General features: G+C 37.8%; 1 protein-coding gene across 2 annotated transcripts; it reads left to right on the top strand.

Moving 5' to 3' along the window:
* The first annotated feature begins 2413 nt into the window (after positions 1-2413).
* On the top strand, positions 2414-13766 carry LOC140788819 (protein transport protein SEC16B homolog). 2 transcript variants are annotated; one of them, XM_073138289.1, is made up of 14 exons: positions 2428-2526; positions 2699-4569; positions 4702-5025; positions 7897-8025; positions 8102-8224; positions 8384-8551; positions 8894-9019; positions 9102-9236; positions 11022-11149; positions 11215-11326; positions 11421-11732; positions 11930-12049; positions 12463-12758; positions 12860-13766. In XM_073138289.1, exons 2-14 carry the CDS (start codon positions 2830-2832, stop codon positions 13371-13373), a joined length of 4227 nt encoding a protein of 1408 aa, XP_072994390.1. In that variant the 5' UTR covers positions 2428-2526; positions 2699-2829; the 3' UTR covers positions 13374-13766. The 2 variants fall into 2 exon arrangements, with proteins under 2 accessions (XP_072994389.1, XP_072994390.1); XM_073138288.1 differs by having other exon boundaries at positions 2414-4569.
* The last annotated feature ends 1397 nt before the right edge of the window (positions 13767-15163 follow it).

Raw genomic sequence — 15163 nt, 5'->3', positions numbered from 1 at the left:
TATCTAGGGCATATGTGGTGAGTTATCCTCACGAGGTTTCTATCAACTAGAAGGGTGCCCGGTCTGGATGGTTGTTGATACCCTTAGCGGATGGCAGGGTATGATTATATTTGAGATGCACCTTGCGGATGGTAGAGTATGCTGAGCCTTCGGGCATGATGTTGAGACCGAGTACCGGGTGTTGACTATGCACAGTGGTCTAGTATGATGATGACATATAGAGATGATATTGATGACGGAAATGTTGATAATTGGATATGATTTTATTCTCATTTGAATAGTTGATTATCAAATGATCAATTCACATCATATATAGTTGCATTTGATATCATAGCATGGTCATAGACGACATGCATCATATGTCATATTTAAGAGAGAGTTATGATGATACTATGGCATGGAGATTTGTTTACTTATTGTCGAGAATTATATGATTTTATCAATTATGACATATTATCTATATTTTAATTATATATTATTGATGTTACATTCATACTCTTATTCATAATATGATGCTCTTTCTGATTCATATTATCCAGTACATAATTTACTCTTTTTTTTGGCTTCACTGATTTATGGTAAGGTCTATTCACTGAGCCTTTAGCTCATGACTCTCTTTGTTTTCTCCTTTCCAAAAACCCAAGTAAACGAGTGGAGCAGGATACTCCCTTAGAGATCTTGCTAGTGGGTGAAGAGTAGTGTGTGGTTATTGTTATGCGCTAGATGAATTATCTTATTTGATGCATTAGTAGACATCCTCCAAAGTATGTCTTTATCCTTGTCTTATATTTTAGTATGTGATTTTGTACTTGCATAATTATGTATATACCACCGTTGTGTATATGTTATGGTGAAAAGCTCTTGATGATGTGTTGTGGCCTGTGTGAGGCCCAAGTAGGTTTATCCGTATACTGTTGATAATTAGACTTGTGTTATTCTTAATTTAGATGTTGTGGATAAATTTATGATGTTGATACATGTTTATTTGATTGTTATTAACTAACAAAATAGTCAGGTGCCACGCACGTGCCACGTGAGCTCGTGCCATGCATGTGTTTAGGGTTGTGGGTGTTATAAATATAATCAATATTATCTCATGAATGGGCATAATCTCCAACCTTCATGGCATTTTCAAGCTCTCTAACTAGTAGCATTAAGTCAAAGAAGGCCACACCCTTTAACCGAAGTGGTATGCCACTGTGGAATGATCACTGCACTTCGAATAATTTTCATGAAGTGGTATGCCATTGTGTCCATTTCAAGGTTAAATTTCAGTTCTATAGTTTGATTTTTATGTTAGCTTTTCTCCTAAATTTTAAATATGTGCAGATATTAGGTTGTGAATTTTTTTATTAGATTAATCCCCCTATTTGCTGGGGAGTGAGAGAGGAGAATGAAATTTTTTTTTTGGGCAAAAGGTATTAGGGCAGAGGGCAATGAAGGCATTTCAAAATAAAAATTATATTTAATTTTAGCTCTGCCACGTAATTAACCTGCTATATTGAGTGGAGGGGCAACTTGGTCAATTTACCGATTATGTCAACCAACCAAAAAAAAGTTTATGGGGCCATTATAGAAATAGGTGATAGTTCAGGGGTGAAAAGGAAATTATCCATATTTTTAATTATCTAACTAATCCTAATTATCCAAACATTATCTCTAATTAATCTTTTTATTTATTAATTAAAAAATAATTAGAGAGATTTGTACATAAAGAAAAAAGATTAAGAAATAGAATAAGGAGCAGAAAAAAGAGAAAAAGAAGAAAAAAATAATAAATAACATCAATATATAAAGTAGAAGATGAGACGAAGAAGAAGATGTAGAAAAAGATTACAAAGTTATTTATCTCTTTTATAGTATTGCGTCAATATTTAATAAGATATTAGATGATAGAATAACAAAGTTAAAAGGAAAAGAGAAAAAAAAACTCATAAACAGAAAATGGACCTGACTCACAAAAAGAATGTAGATAAAGTTAGTTTTTCGTACAAATAACCTTAAAAATAATTTAATTGGAAAAACCGGTAATGTTATTATCGCATGGAGGAATAAGGGCTGACGTCCAACAAAATTTATCATTTAACTCCCATTTTTGCATGCACTCTCTCTTTCCTCCATCACCACCCTTCCATGTGGCGGTAAAACGGCGGAAAGGGTCCAAAGTATAAATAACCAAAAATAGAAGGGGAAACATGCAAGAAAAGAGCACAAGGGATAAAATAAATGTAGGCTTCGTTAGGTGCGTCATTAATTATACCAGGTAACACCCCAATTGCATGAATTGCCAAATTACCATCTTTTTGGCATTCATATTCCGTTTTGAATCGGGGGAATTATTGGGTAATGTTAGCTGATCGGATTAAAATTTATTAAGAAAAATAATTTAAAATAAGAGAGAGAAACTTCAAATGGATGGATGGTGAGATTTCGGCTGTTTCACGAGCGAGGGTTACTTCTCCTCCCATTTACTCGATGCCCACCTTCTCTGATCGAATCTCGCTTCCTCTGACGCTCGCTTTCTCGGTACGTATTCATTTCTAGCGTTTGGATTCTTTCTCGACTCGATTGCCCTCGAAAATTTCCGTTTTTTTCCCGTCCTTGTTGGCCTTGGATCGGCCAGAACGGATCCATGGTTAGGGGACCCTAGATCCCGCTCGTTGATGGTGTTTTGATTCAAGTTTCTGTTTACAATTAGACGGTTTTTGGTCGGATCTTGGTGGGATCGCTGGAGATCAGCTCGATTTGAGCCGATTTGATGGGTAGAGCCGTTAGATTGTAAATTGGAAGGGAAAAGTTAGATATATATATATATTTTTTTTGGATCGGATGGCGTCTCCTCCTCTGTTTCCGGTGGAGGATCAGACGGACGAGGATTTCTTTGACAGGCTCGTGGAAGATGACTTTGGCATGGAGGGATCTCATTCTGAATCCAAGGGCATGGTGAGGGATTTCTCCAATCTCAGCTTAGGTGATGAGGGAAACTCTTTAGAAGAACCGGGGGATTCTGAGTTTGCCTCAGAATTGGATTACACACAGAACAACAACACCTTGCAGTCCTTGGAGGCTCCCAAACATGAAGCTTCTTTCAATGCGGAGAGTGTGCTGATTGGCTCTTCAGATGTCAGATCAGCTCAATTGGGCAGTACCACGGAAAATACTGAAGAGGTTGAGTCGCCTGGTTCCTCAATGCTGAAGAGCAGCGGATCTAAGGGAACCAGTGTCAAGGAGGTACAGTGGAGTGCTTTCGGTGCGAACACACAACAGTTTGTCCAGAGCGGTTTTGATTCTGATTCGAATTTCTCGTTGGGAGATGGATCTCTGCATGACTGGAAGGCTGATGCTAAACCCAAACGAGGCTTTATGGAAAGCCCGAAACAAGGTCTTATGGAAAACATGAATCAAGGTTTTATGGAAAACCCTCTTGAAAATCAGAATGCTTGTGTTGGTTCCTCTGATATACAAGACACTCAAATCTATAGGTCTGGGACTGAGCAGGTTGTGGATGCAAATGATGCGCAGTACTGGGAGAATCTTTACCCAGGTTGGAAATATGACCCAAGTACTGGGCAGTGGTATCAATTGGATAATTTCAATGCCACCGCAAATGGACAATGGGACAACAGTGCTGCAAGTGTAAAACCTCAAGATAACTATGAAGAGAATGCTCATGCTACTGCTTATGAAACTGCATCTGTGGAATCAGATATTTCTTATCTGCAAAAAACGGCTCAATCGGTATTGGAAACCATAGCGGAGGAGAGTACAATAAGTAATGTTTCTAACTGCAATCAGGAACTGTCGGGGAGCACAGAATACCCACCTAATATGGTGTTTGATATTCAATATCCCGGATGGTATTATGATACAAATACTCAACAGTGGTATACCCTGGAATCATACATGCAGTCCATGCAAATGACGGTGAAGGATTTGGTAAGTGAAGACCGGAGTTCATTAACTGGTTTAACAGAAGGAAACCACAATTTGTACAATGAACCAGGTCATTCTGAGAGAAGTACCATTCAAAATCAGGGTAGCCAGGAATTGGAAGGGGACTGGAATGCTTCCACAATTAACTATAATCAGCAGAATCTGTGGCAACCAGAAGCAGTTGGTAACAGTCAAGATAGTCAATATGTGTCAGGAAACAATCTTATACAGAGCTTCTACGGTTCTATGGAGCATTCAGGGAGCCATACGAATCAACAGATTGGTTTCAAGACTTCTGAACATAATACAATCCATAATTATGGTAACTTTAATGGCATAATTGAGTCTCAGAGCTTTGTTCCTGCAGAAAGTGCGTTTCGGTTTAATCCAAAAACGGTGGAGCAGAGTCCGCAAGTGCATTTTCCTAATAGCGTCACTAATGATCAAAACATAATTAGCTTCTCTCAGCAATCATTTCAGAGTGCAGATGCATCTTATTCTCAGTTATCTTATACTCCTTACGAAGGGATGTCATCAGCTGGACGTCCAGCACATGCCTTAGTTGCATTTGGATTTTGTGGCAAACTCATAGTCATGAAAAATGCCAACTCTTTCAGCACAAACTTTGGAAACCAGGTGGGATTCAAACTCGTTCCACTTCAATCTGACCAGCTGTAAAAGAAAAAACTTGATATATTAGTTTCAAATTTCTACTTTTAATCTTTATTAGAGGTTCTGCAACTAACCTTTGCTTTTGTTTACATTAAGGGAACTTCCGGTGGTACAGTCTCAATTCTTACCTTAGCGGAGATTTTCATGGATAAAAATGATGCTTCAATCATGACTAATTGCGGTGCCTCTCATTATTTCCATGCTTTATGTCAACAATCTTTCCCTGGCCCTCTTGTTGGTGGGAATGCTGCCACCAAGGATATAAACAGATGGGTTGATGAGAGGATCATGAATTGTGAATCTTCTTGCACAGACATCCAGAAAGGAGAAAGTTTGAGGTTACTTCTTTCATTGTTGAAGATATTATGTCAACATTATGGGAAACTTCGATCTCCATTTGGGACAAATCTATTGCAGGAGGTATGTTTTGTTCTTTTCTTTTCTTTTTTGTCGCATTCTTGAACTCAATATTTTCCGAACATATTTAGAGTCCATATGTGTACTTGTCCAGTTTATGGGGACATTTCCCTTTTTAAAAAAAAAAAATATTATGACTTTAGTTGCCCACTTTTGTTCCTCTGGTTAGGTACTCTTCCCAGTTTCTATGCATGGAACTAATCCATTATCTTGTCAAGTAAACAAATTGTAATGTAAAGATCCCATAGTAAGCAGATTGACAGAGAATTTATTATCCTATTTCTTTTGCAAATGTTCTGACTTTTAAGGATAATCATGATTTCTCTCCTTTTCATTTTCTACTGCTTATCTTCTCTAAGGTACCAATAGAAGACAAGTGTAGATTCAGTCTTAACTCTACGTCTCTACGGAATCATACAGAGATGTCAACTTGTAGGAAGCCGCGTAAGTGTAACTCATCTTGAATCTGAGATAATAAAAGAGTGATGGATCGTCAATTTCTCTTTCAAATCCTCTTTTAGATCATTTATGCAAGTAAGGAATGAAAATCCTTGAGGTTTTCTTGCGCGGTGCTGAATTTTTTGTACAAATTTTTGGAATAGGGTTGCCAATAATCAAGAAATCTCTCTTAAGATTCTCACTCTTTCAGTCCCAGGAGTTGATCATTCCTTATTGTTTCTAACTCTGTTTGTTTTTGCTTCACCATCCCATTTAATTTGAGGTTAACATTTTTTAACTGTTTCATCCACAATAGCAACTTGCAAGTGCAGATGGACAATAGACTAACAAAATCCTTCAGAGCTTGAGTATTCTTCAATTGTGTCCACAACAACCCCAGAATTAACACAACCCCAGAATTACCCAAGGCACGTAGACTAGGCGCTTCCACCAGACAAGGGCAGCGATAGTGGCCTAGATGATCATGCCACTGACAGGGGACATAGACATGATTTGTTGATAAGGCTCCTAGGCCAGTCATATGGTGGGACAATAGCATTATGGTGGGTGTAGGACTATAGGTGACTCTAAATGTGGATTAAAGTGGACTTTCTTTATTGGGCACAGTTAGTGGATTAAGTTTCTGAGTGGAAATAGGCCTGTTTAAATGTCAGTATGACACTAACTAGTACCGTTCGTCTAGTCATCGGTTGAGAAATTTATACATCAATCAAATCTAATTGATTAAGGGGAACAAAACCAAGATTATCTTGAAGCCCAAGATGAGCATGTTAATCTAGTAGAGATTAACATCTTTCAAAATGATGTCACAGGTGATGTGGAATTCTTGCTCCACACATAGTTATGTTGACTCCAAAAGCTCCTTCTATCAATGCTTGACCTAGGCAAGATCTTTTTAAATATATGAGGGCTATGGTCTGTCATAATTGACAGTGGAAACAGTGAGAATATATGATGATTGACTACTTGACTTAACTTGAAACTTAGAACCTTGCTAAGCTGGTCTAAAGTGAAGATGGAATCTTGATGATGAGTCCATGTCTAATTAAGTTTCCGATGAGAAGACATATTAATGTGAACATTATTGATAGGACACGATAGCGTGTGTACTAGCATAGGAGGCGTCCACATTTGATGATCTCTTCTATAGAGATTTTGTTATGATCAATTTTGTATGTTTATTTATTTAGGGTGTTTTTTGCTTATTTTCATTGTAGGTTTATACATAGACCCTTTGTATTTTCTTTGCATGCATACTTCATATTTAGCTATACCAAGCCCAAAAAAGGAAACAGGGTTATGTTAGTCATGGATGGCCGTGTCGGCGGCGTATCGGCACATGGCACGAGGGGTGCCGCATGGCACCCTCCTAATAGGTTCTGCCCTCGCCGTCGACCTCGTTGTCGAACTACCCGTTGCCGATCACCGTCGCCGACGCCGTCGCTAATTGCCGATGCCGTCGCTAATTGCCGATGCCGTCGCTAATCGCCATCACCGTCGCTAATCGCCGTCACCATCGCCATCATCGTCGGGTGCCCTAGTCCAAGGGAGTTTAAAACTTTAGTTGCGGATCCGGATCCTGATCTTCAGTTTAAAACTTAAGTTGTGGATCTAGATCCGAATCCCCAACGTAAGTTTTAAACCGATCTCTCTCTCTCTCTCAATTTCTCTCTCACTCTGTCTCGGTCTCTCCTTCTCCCTCGGGCTAGGGCACCCGATGTGCTCGGGCAATGGTGATAGCGACGGCGACGGCGATCAACGAGCGGCGAAGGTGAGTATCTCTTTTTTTCTCTCCTCTTAAGGCACGGCCGGTGGTCGGCACGGTTCGTGCCTGTGGCACGGCCATCGTTGATGTTAGTCTTCTTGATGGCCATCTATCTAGGTAGCCAAGTAGCAATGCTACCTCCATATTCTAGCCATACCTATGTTATATGTGATGCTCATGAATAATTCATGAAGATGTATCAAATATTTCATTTACTTATCCATGTGATGATTTATAGCTTCAGATTCTTTTCTTTATTCTTGGTATTAGCATCTAATAACTTTGTCACAAATAATTTTGTTAATGAATAAGTCGAAGATGTGGTTAATATATAATATCACATGTTATAACAATAATTTCTTGATTAAAGATAATACAAGCATCACAATTATATACCTTTCCTCCAGTGGCTTGTATATGCTATACGCTTGAATATATAGTGTCCTTGTTTCTTGAGATTTGTTGTATCAATGAATCAACATCACCAATATCATGCCATATCCTTATCCATGCTTCATAGCTAGGTAGAATTTGCTATCTTTCTATGTATGTGTAAAAATTTGGCAATTGCCAAATATGGTTTGTGTTTGTACCATTTATATTGTTTACTATTTCAACCTTTTCATCTGAATTCTGTTACTCGCCAATAGGAAACTGATGGTCCAGAAACTGCAGTAACTAAGCTTTTTGCATCTGCTAAGGGAAGCAATGCTCGTTCAAGAGAATATGGTTCTCTCTCTCATTGCATGCAAAATCTTCCCTCTGAAGACCAGATCCGGGTAATCTTATTTCCATGTTTGTAAATATTTTTACATGTCTATGGGTAGTTGATACACAATACTGCAAATTCCCCAGGCTACCGCTATTGAGGTACAAAACCTTCTAGTTTCTGGTAGAAGGAAAGAGGCCCTTCAGTATGCACAGGAAGGTCAGTTGTGGGGACCTGCCCTTGTTCTTGCTGCGCAGCTTGGTGATAAGGTTTAGCAACAAATTTTGGCTTTGCATAATGTGCATTCTTTATTGATTGCTTTGTCATAGGTTGCTTAGGTTTTTTCTTGAGCATATTGTTTTCCTCTTTTAGCTGTGTATATTTTTCTTTTTTCTCTAAATTTCAGCTTTTCTTGAACTTTGATGCAGTTTTATGTTGATACTGTGAAAAAGATGGCATATCGTCAGTATATATCTGGATCACCTTTAAGGACATTGTGTCTACTTATTGCTGGCCAACCTGCAGATGCATTTTCTGTAGATAGCTCTACCAACAGCTCATATGATGCTGCAAATGCTTCACAACAGCCTATTGGGGTAAGTTACTGCCTATAGTTTCTTGTAGAACATGTGGTTGATGATTTTGCTTGCTATTAGTTTGTTATTTCAGTAACCTTTAATGAATAAATCAGGAGTATTTAGATGACTTATGCTATAGAACTTTCAGAGCCCTTGATGGGATGATCAATTAATAAAGTTTGCATTATTGTATTGTCTTCTGATGCTTTTTGTGCCATGTAGGGATGAATAGTCTTTTTGTGAACTCATTTGAAATTATCCATTATTAACTAGTTTGTAGGTTTTGGTTAATTTGAAATTAGGATATTCTTTGATATATTTGCACTAATGAGCTCACATGTCTTTTTATGAGATATATAGATTCAACCCTGTGGCATGTTAGATGGTTGGGAAGAGAATTTGGCCATAATAACGGCAAATAGGACGAAAGATGATGAACTGGTTATGATTCATCTTGGAGATTGCCTTTGGAAAGAGAGAGCGGAGGTTTGTAAGTCATCCTTGTAGCCAATTTGGTTCAGTTTGATAGAGTTGCTTGATATATTTCATCTTACATGGCTTTGGATAGGTAACTGCTGCGCACATATGCTACCTGGTTGCCGAAGCAAATTTTGAGTCATACTCTGAAAGTTCAAGACTGTGTCTTATTGGTGCAGACCACTGGAAATGTCCTCGAACATTTGCCAGCCCTGAAGCTATTCAGGTCTTATCCTTTTCTACTTCATTGACATTCTTCTGTCAGCTTCAGAAAAAGTTCTCGCCCATTTGATTATTGTGCAAGTACTGTTCTTTGATGTGAACTATCTTTTCTTATGATGATTTAGTTTGTTTTATGGATTTCCAAGCCAGTCACCATGGTGGGTCTGTGCCAATCACAGTGTTGCAAATGTATGCTAATGCTAAAAGACATGACAGGTGAAATTGTCCATGATGTGTGGATAGCTAACCTTCATTCCTCTGTCATTGGGATGACACTATTATGCTTTTTCACCTCAACTGTTTGCTAGCATAAAACTATAATTGAATGCTGACATTCTTGTCCGAGATCTCACATGATATAATCTGTTAGATAGTTTATCTTTTATCTTCAATTGTTGAAGCTGTTTTTCCTCAGATGTCTAAGTTATCTCCTCTAAAGAGAAGTCAATAGTCATATCTACATTAGGATATAAAAAATTTAAGCTACAATTGAAGAATAGCAACATATTTTTTTAAATGTGCACTTATTTCCATTTGTCTCTGATATGGAATAAAATTGCCATCGATTTGGAGGAAAGAAGCTTGCAGTTCAAACTTGCAAGTATTGAAATTTCATCTACTCTCTGTCTGTTTTCATCTTGGCCTAATCGCATGGTTATTATGTCTTTCCAGCATTGTTAGAAAAGTTATCTTCCTAATCATACTTATTTGTGGCCTACTATGCTCTGCTATCCAAATACCTACTTGAGAGTAGAGGAAATTACTTCTTTATCTGAGTAGTTTTTTCTCCTTCTATCTAATAGTGATATTTTAATTGATTAACTTATTTTTAGTTATTGCTTACTGTATTTTACTTTAGTTACTTGTTTGGGTCGATTGTTCTCCAAATCATGGCATTCATAATAGATTTGCATTATAAGTGAAAGTAACTTCTGGGGCTTTAAATGTCTATCAAGGGGCCGGAATTTTTCACTGAAAGTTCTTTTAAGTCTTTTCTTTCCTCATGTTTTTCTTGTCCTGTAAATGAGCCTACTTGGACACATGGGGCATAGGGAAAGAGCCTACTTGGACATGAGAAGTCACTTCCTGTTCTGCTATCCCTGAGTAGTGTGGCTGACGTGAAACACCTTAGTAAAGCAGAAGCTATTGATCATTTTTTTGTTGTAAAATAGAATGTCCAACATCTATTTGACGGGCTTGCTTTAATTTAGCATACCAGAAGAGGGCAATTTAAGATGATATTGCTTCAGGAAGAGGATATTGTCAGTTTCTTTGTGTTCAAATATGGGGATTGTACTTGGATGCTATTGTGCTTTTGCCATTGATTCGTCAAACCTTGTTGGTTGGCAATTATAGATTTCCTTGAAGTGAATTTTATAGTTCCTGGTTTTATGAGCATAAAATGGATTGCTTAACCAATGGTACATGGTCGCAATTTATAGTAGGTATCTATGTTGCCCAGTAAGGTTGCTGGTTTAAAAAATAAATTGCTAACATCATATTAACTTATTAAGGACAACATGTTGTTGGGTTTTTTAATCAGAAGACCAACTGTTGGGTTAAAGTTTGGACCCGGAGAAATAGATGTGCAAAAATTGCAAGGGCAGAAGAACTCATTTTCCTTAGTTACCTTAAAACTTATTCTCTGTTGTTTTGATTGCAGTCAGTTAAAATTAATATGATAGAATATCCTCTCATCACTTGTTTGCATTATGTTTCTTATTGTCAACTCTCATAGGCTCATAGCTATTTGCCATAAGCTAATTCATTCTTTGCAATATCATCACAGAGGACAGAACTGTATGAATATTCGAAGGTACTTGGTAATTCCCAGTATAACCTGCTACAATTTCAGCCATATAAGTTAATCTATGCCTACATGCTGGCCGAAGTGGGGAAGCTTGCCGATTCTTTGAGGTAGGTTTTCAGTTAGTCTGTTCTCCTTAGTAGGTTTTCCTATCTCATATTAACCTGCTATCTAGGTATTGTCAAGCTTCTCTAAAGTTGCTAAAATCCTCTAGTCGTGCTCCTGAAATTGAGACATGGAAATCATTGTTTTCATCCCTTGAGGAACGGATACGTATCCATCAGCAGGTAGTGTTATTAATGACAAATTGTTTGATATATGTTTCTCTAATTAGACTGTTCTCTGATTTTTTTTTCTTTTTCCATCATGCTACTTCTTCAGGGTGGATACAACACTAACCTTGCCCCGGCTAAACTTGTTGGAAAGCTGTTCACTTCCATTGATAGATCTATCCACCGTATGATTGGTGCACCACCTTCGTCCCCTCCCCTAATACCACAGGATAGTGTAAATGATAAAAATACCTATCCTGTTGCACCAAAAGTTGTAAATAGTCAGTCGGCAGTGGCCATGTCAACGTTGATGCCATCAGCATCGGTAGAGTCTATAAGTGAGTGGACAGTTGATAGTGGTAGGAAGAGTATGCACAACAGAAGCATTTCAGAGCCAGATTTTGGTAGAAGCCCAAAGCAGGTGGTTTCTCTTCTCATATGAATAACATTCATTTGAAGTTCAATTCACGTTTTTGTGGTTATGTAAATCTAAACAGTATAGTCTTAATATAGTTTTCTGTTCCTAGATCATCTTTCAACAATGGAATAAATAAACTTTGCTTGTGTTTGAAAATGAAAAAGAAAATCTTTCCTGACATTATGTTGAATTTATAAAAGAATTCAGGCTTAGATGGTGCACAAAACAAAGCATCAGAATCAGGTGGATCACGATTTGGGCGAATTGGCTCTCAGCTTTTTCAGAAAACAATGGGATGGGTATCAAGATCTCATCATCAGGTATGTCTGCAACTCCTAATCACATTTCTTCCACCTTTTCCTTTCTTGAGTTATTTGTGTATCTATAATTTCTTCTTATTTGTGGAAAAAGCTCTCCTTTCCCCAATATTGCCATAGAACTTCACATTAGTTTATAAGAAATATCTAACTATATCATATTTTGTAACTAAAATTTCCTCTCCCCTTTTTCTGCTTTTTGAAAAGCGCACCTCCTGGGTATTTACTCACGACATTAAATATACTAGGAATTTTCTTTATGAATTAGGCCAAAGTGTCTTTTATGCAAAATAGGGAGTCGAATTTTAAATATTGTCAAAGGAGAAGTTTTTCCACGAGAAGAATATAATAGGCAGTGATTCATGAAATTATATTTGATCTGTGTGAATCATGCACCTGCTTATTTATTATTGAAGGCAAAACTGGGTGAGAGCAACAAGTTCTACTATGATGAAAAGCTAAAGAGATGGGTGGAGGAAGGTGCTGAGGCTCCAGCAGAGGAACCAGCCCTACCACCACCTCCAACAACATCATTCGAGAATGGCACACCAGATTACAACATAAACGATACTTTCAGGTATGCAGGCAATACTGCTAATGGGATCCCAGAAGCGAAACCAGCAAATCTCTCAGAGCATAGCTCCGGGATACCACCAATTCCTCCCACCCAGAACCAATTCTCGGCACGTGGCAGAATGGGTGTTCGGTCAAGGTGATATTTGTCATTCCATTCCATTTCTTTTTAACTGCTGTATTGAATTCATATTTTTCTAAGGGAAGGGTAGTCATATAGCAAAGGGTTCTTTTCCTCAGATATGTAGATACATTTAACAAGGGTGGCGTAAGTACAACTGGCATATTTCAGCCATCTGCTGCCGCTCCATCTGTGAAACTGGCATCTGCTGCAAAATTTTTCATCCCAACTGCACCGTCCAACATTGTTGAACAGAGATCTGATGAAGCTGGAGAAGGAAGCCATGAAACCACAATGCTTGAAGAGCCATCTACATCGATACCAGCAGACACATCATTTTCTTCACCATCGTCATCATCGTCATCATTCATACAATGGTCTCCAAGCATGGACCAGTCTACACCTAATGGAATCAAGGGACCAGGACCTGCATTAGTGAGCGGTAATGGTCCATTATCACGAGCTTCATCATGGGGTGGAACATTTGCGGACTCGAATGCTACAACAGCACAAATAAAGCCTCTATCATCTTTCATACCTGGTAACCCCTCGCACAATCGTTCTAGCAGCAGCTCATCCCTGCAGTTCAATAGTAGCTCTTTGGCAGATGATCTTCATGAGGTTGAACTCTAGTCGCTATTTCACTTGTTCATCAGACCCACTTCTCCCCAGAAAGCCAAGCAGGGGTCATAGCACGAGTTAGTTTTACACGCCTTGTGAGAAATCGACCATTTTTCTATGTATCACAGTTGAGATTTTTCGTAAAGCTATGTTCGTAGGGTCAAATTGGTGTCCTTTCACATGAAAAGCATGTGGGCGCGGCGTCACTTGTACAGATAATTTGTTGATTTATTGAAGATCAAAGTCCCATGATTAATCGGTTTTAGACTTTCTTGTATGGAAGAACAATAATTAATTCTTTACCTCTCTGAATGTTTTCAGCAGGTTGAGTTTACTGTAATCCCGGGATTCAGTTGTATTTTGTTGAGCTAGCTCAAATTTTAATGTGAAAAATCTTTTCCTCCTTTTTCTCTTCTTGTGATTGCAATTGCGCAGATTGTTGCAGTGCGCTTTGTTCATTTATAGGTTCTCTTTGGTTTAAGAGGTCCCAATTGTGCTACTTATTTCAATCTGCTTTATATCTTCTCTTTTATGGTTAACTCTACCAGGTTCCTAACTCTATTAGGTATGTAAATATGTATCTATACAATAACAAGAATTTCAGTTCCAAGCAATATGATCCATATTTAGGTCTATTCAAGTGTTCCCAAACGCGCTCAGCGAGCCCATAATATCTTTAAGATGTTTCCTGGTGCTCAGCACATGCCAAGTGCCATGAACCTAAAGTGGGTCCCAAGCTATTTTGCTAATTCTTTTTCTAAATTGTATATTCTACATAAAAGTATAAAACTCAAAGAGAATTATTTGGTATATCACATTAAGTTTCAAGCAAAAGATAATAATTAAAGAGCAAGAAGTTTAAAAATAAAAGCCGGCATTGCTTTGGTGTAGTGGCTTCTTCGAATTCTTCGATGGTAGAAATGGAGCAGAGGGAGGGAGGGGAGGAGGAGGGAGAGAGACATAAAGGAAAAAAAATATTCGGGAGGGATGAAGCGTGTCTTCCTTTTTTTTATAGGTGTTACAATTGATTATTACCAAACTTGACGAGAGTAATTACACTCAATGGTCTTTTCTTATGAATGTCTAGAAATATATGACAAGGAATAATATATGTTTTCAAACTTCTAGCGCACAATATAAAGAATGGGAGATCAATAATAATAAGATTATGATATGAATTTCATAGTGTCACTTCCACAACCAGTTTGCAATTCGGCAAGTTTGAAACTGCTGAAGGGATATCAGATTTCTTGTCCAACTGCTACAATCAATCTAACTTTGCTTTGAAGTATAAATTAGAAATGAATATTCGATCTCTAAAATAAATAAAGAGCCACTCTATCTTTGATTTTCATTCGTAGATGTCTATAATCTAGGATCAACTAGTGCTCATAGGACTAAAATGGACAAGTGATGTTGAATTATACTTCAATATCGGAAGGAAACTCACTTAGTGCAATTCCTTATGGCTCTATAAGATGATTTTGAATCAGCCCGCTTCTATTCTTTATCATGCTTAGCTTTCTTCTGTGGATGCAAACCTCTCTGAACTAGTTCTTGAAGAAATCTGAAAGGGTACCAGCATCCATAGACACTACATTTGTGCTACGCTCCTTCATCCTCCTAGAGCAACTCAACGCATACAAATGGCTTCTTCTCAAATACAATGCAATTACTGCAAGCAATTTGGCCATATTGTTAAAATAAACAAATATTTTTATACTACTTATCAATGCTAAGTATATTTTAGTTTGAACTTGCACCTTGTAATGATTATATTAGATTGAAGAATAATGGTGGGA

This window comes from Typha latifolia, chromosome 5 (assembly GCF_019914945.1).
Source record: "Typha latifolia isolate L0001 chromosome 5, TyphaL0001v2, whole genome shotgun sequence".
NCBI lineage: Eukaryota > Viridiplantae > Streptophyta > Magnoliopsida > Poales > Typhaceae > Typha > Typha latifolia.
The sequence above is the reverse complement of the archived record's forward strand: the minus strand, read 5'-3'. Positions and strand labels throughout refer to the sequence as shown.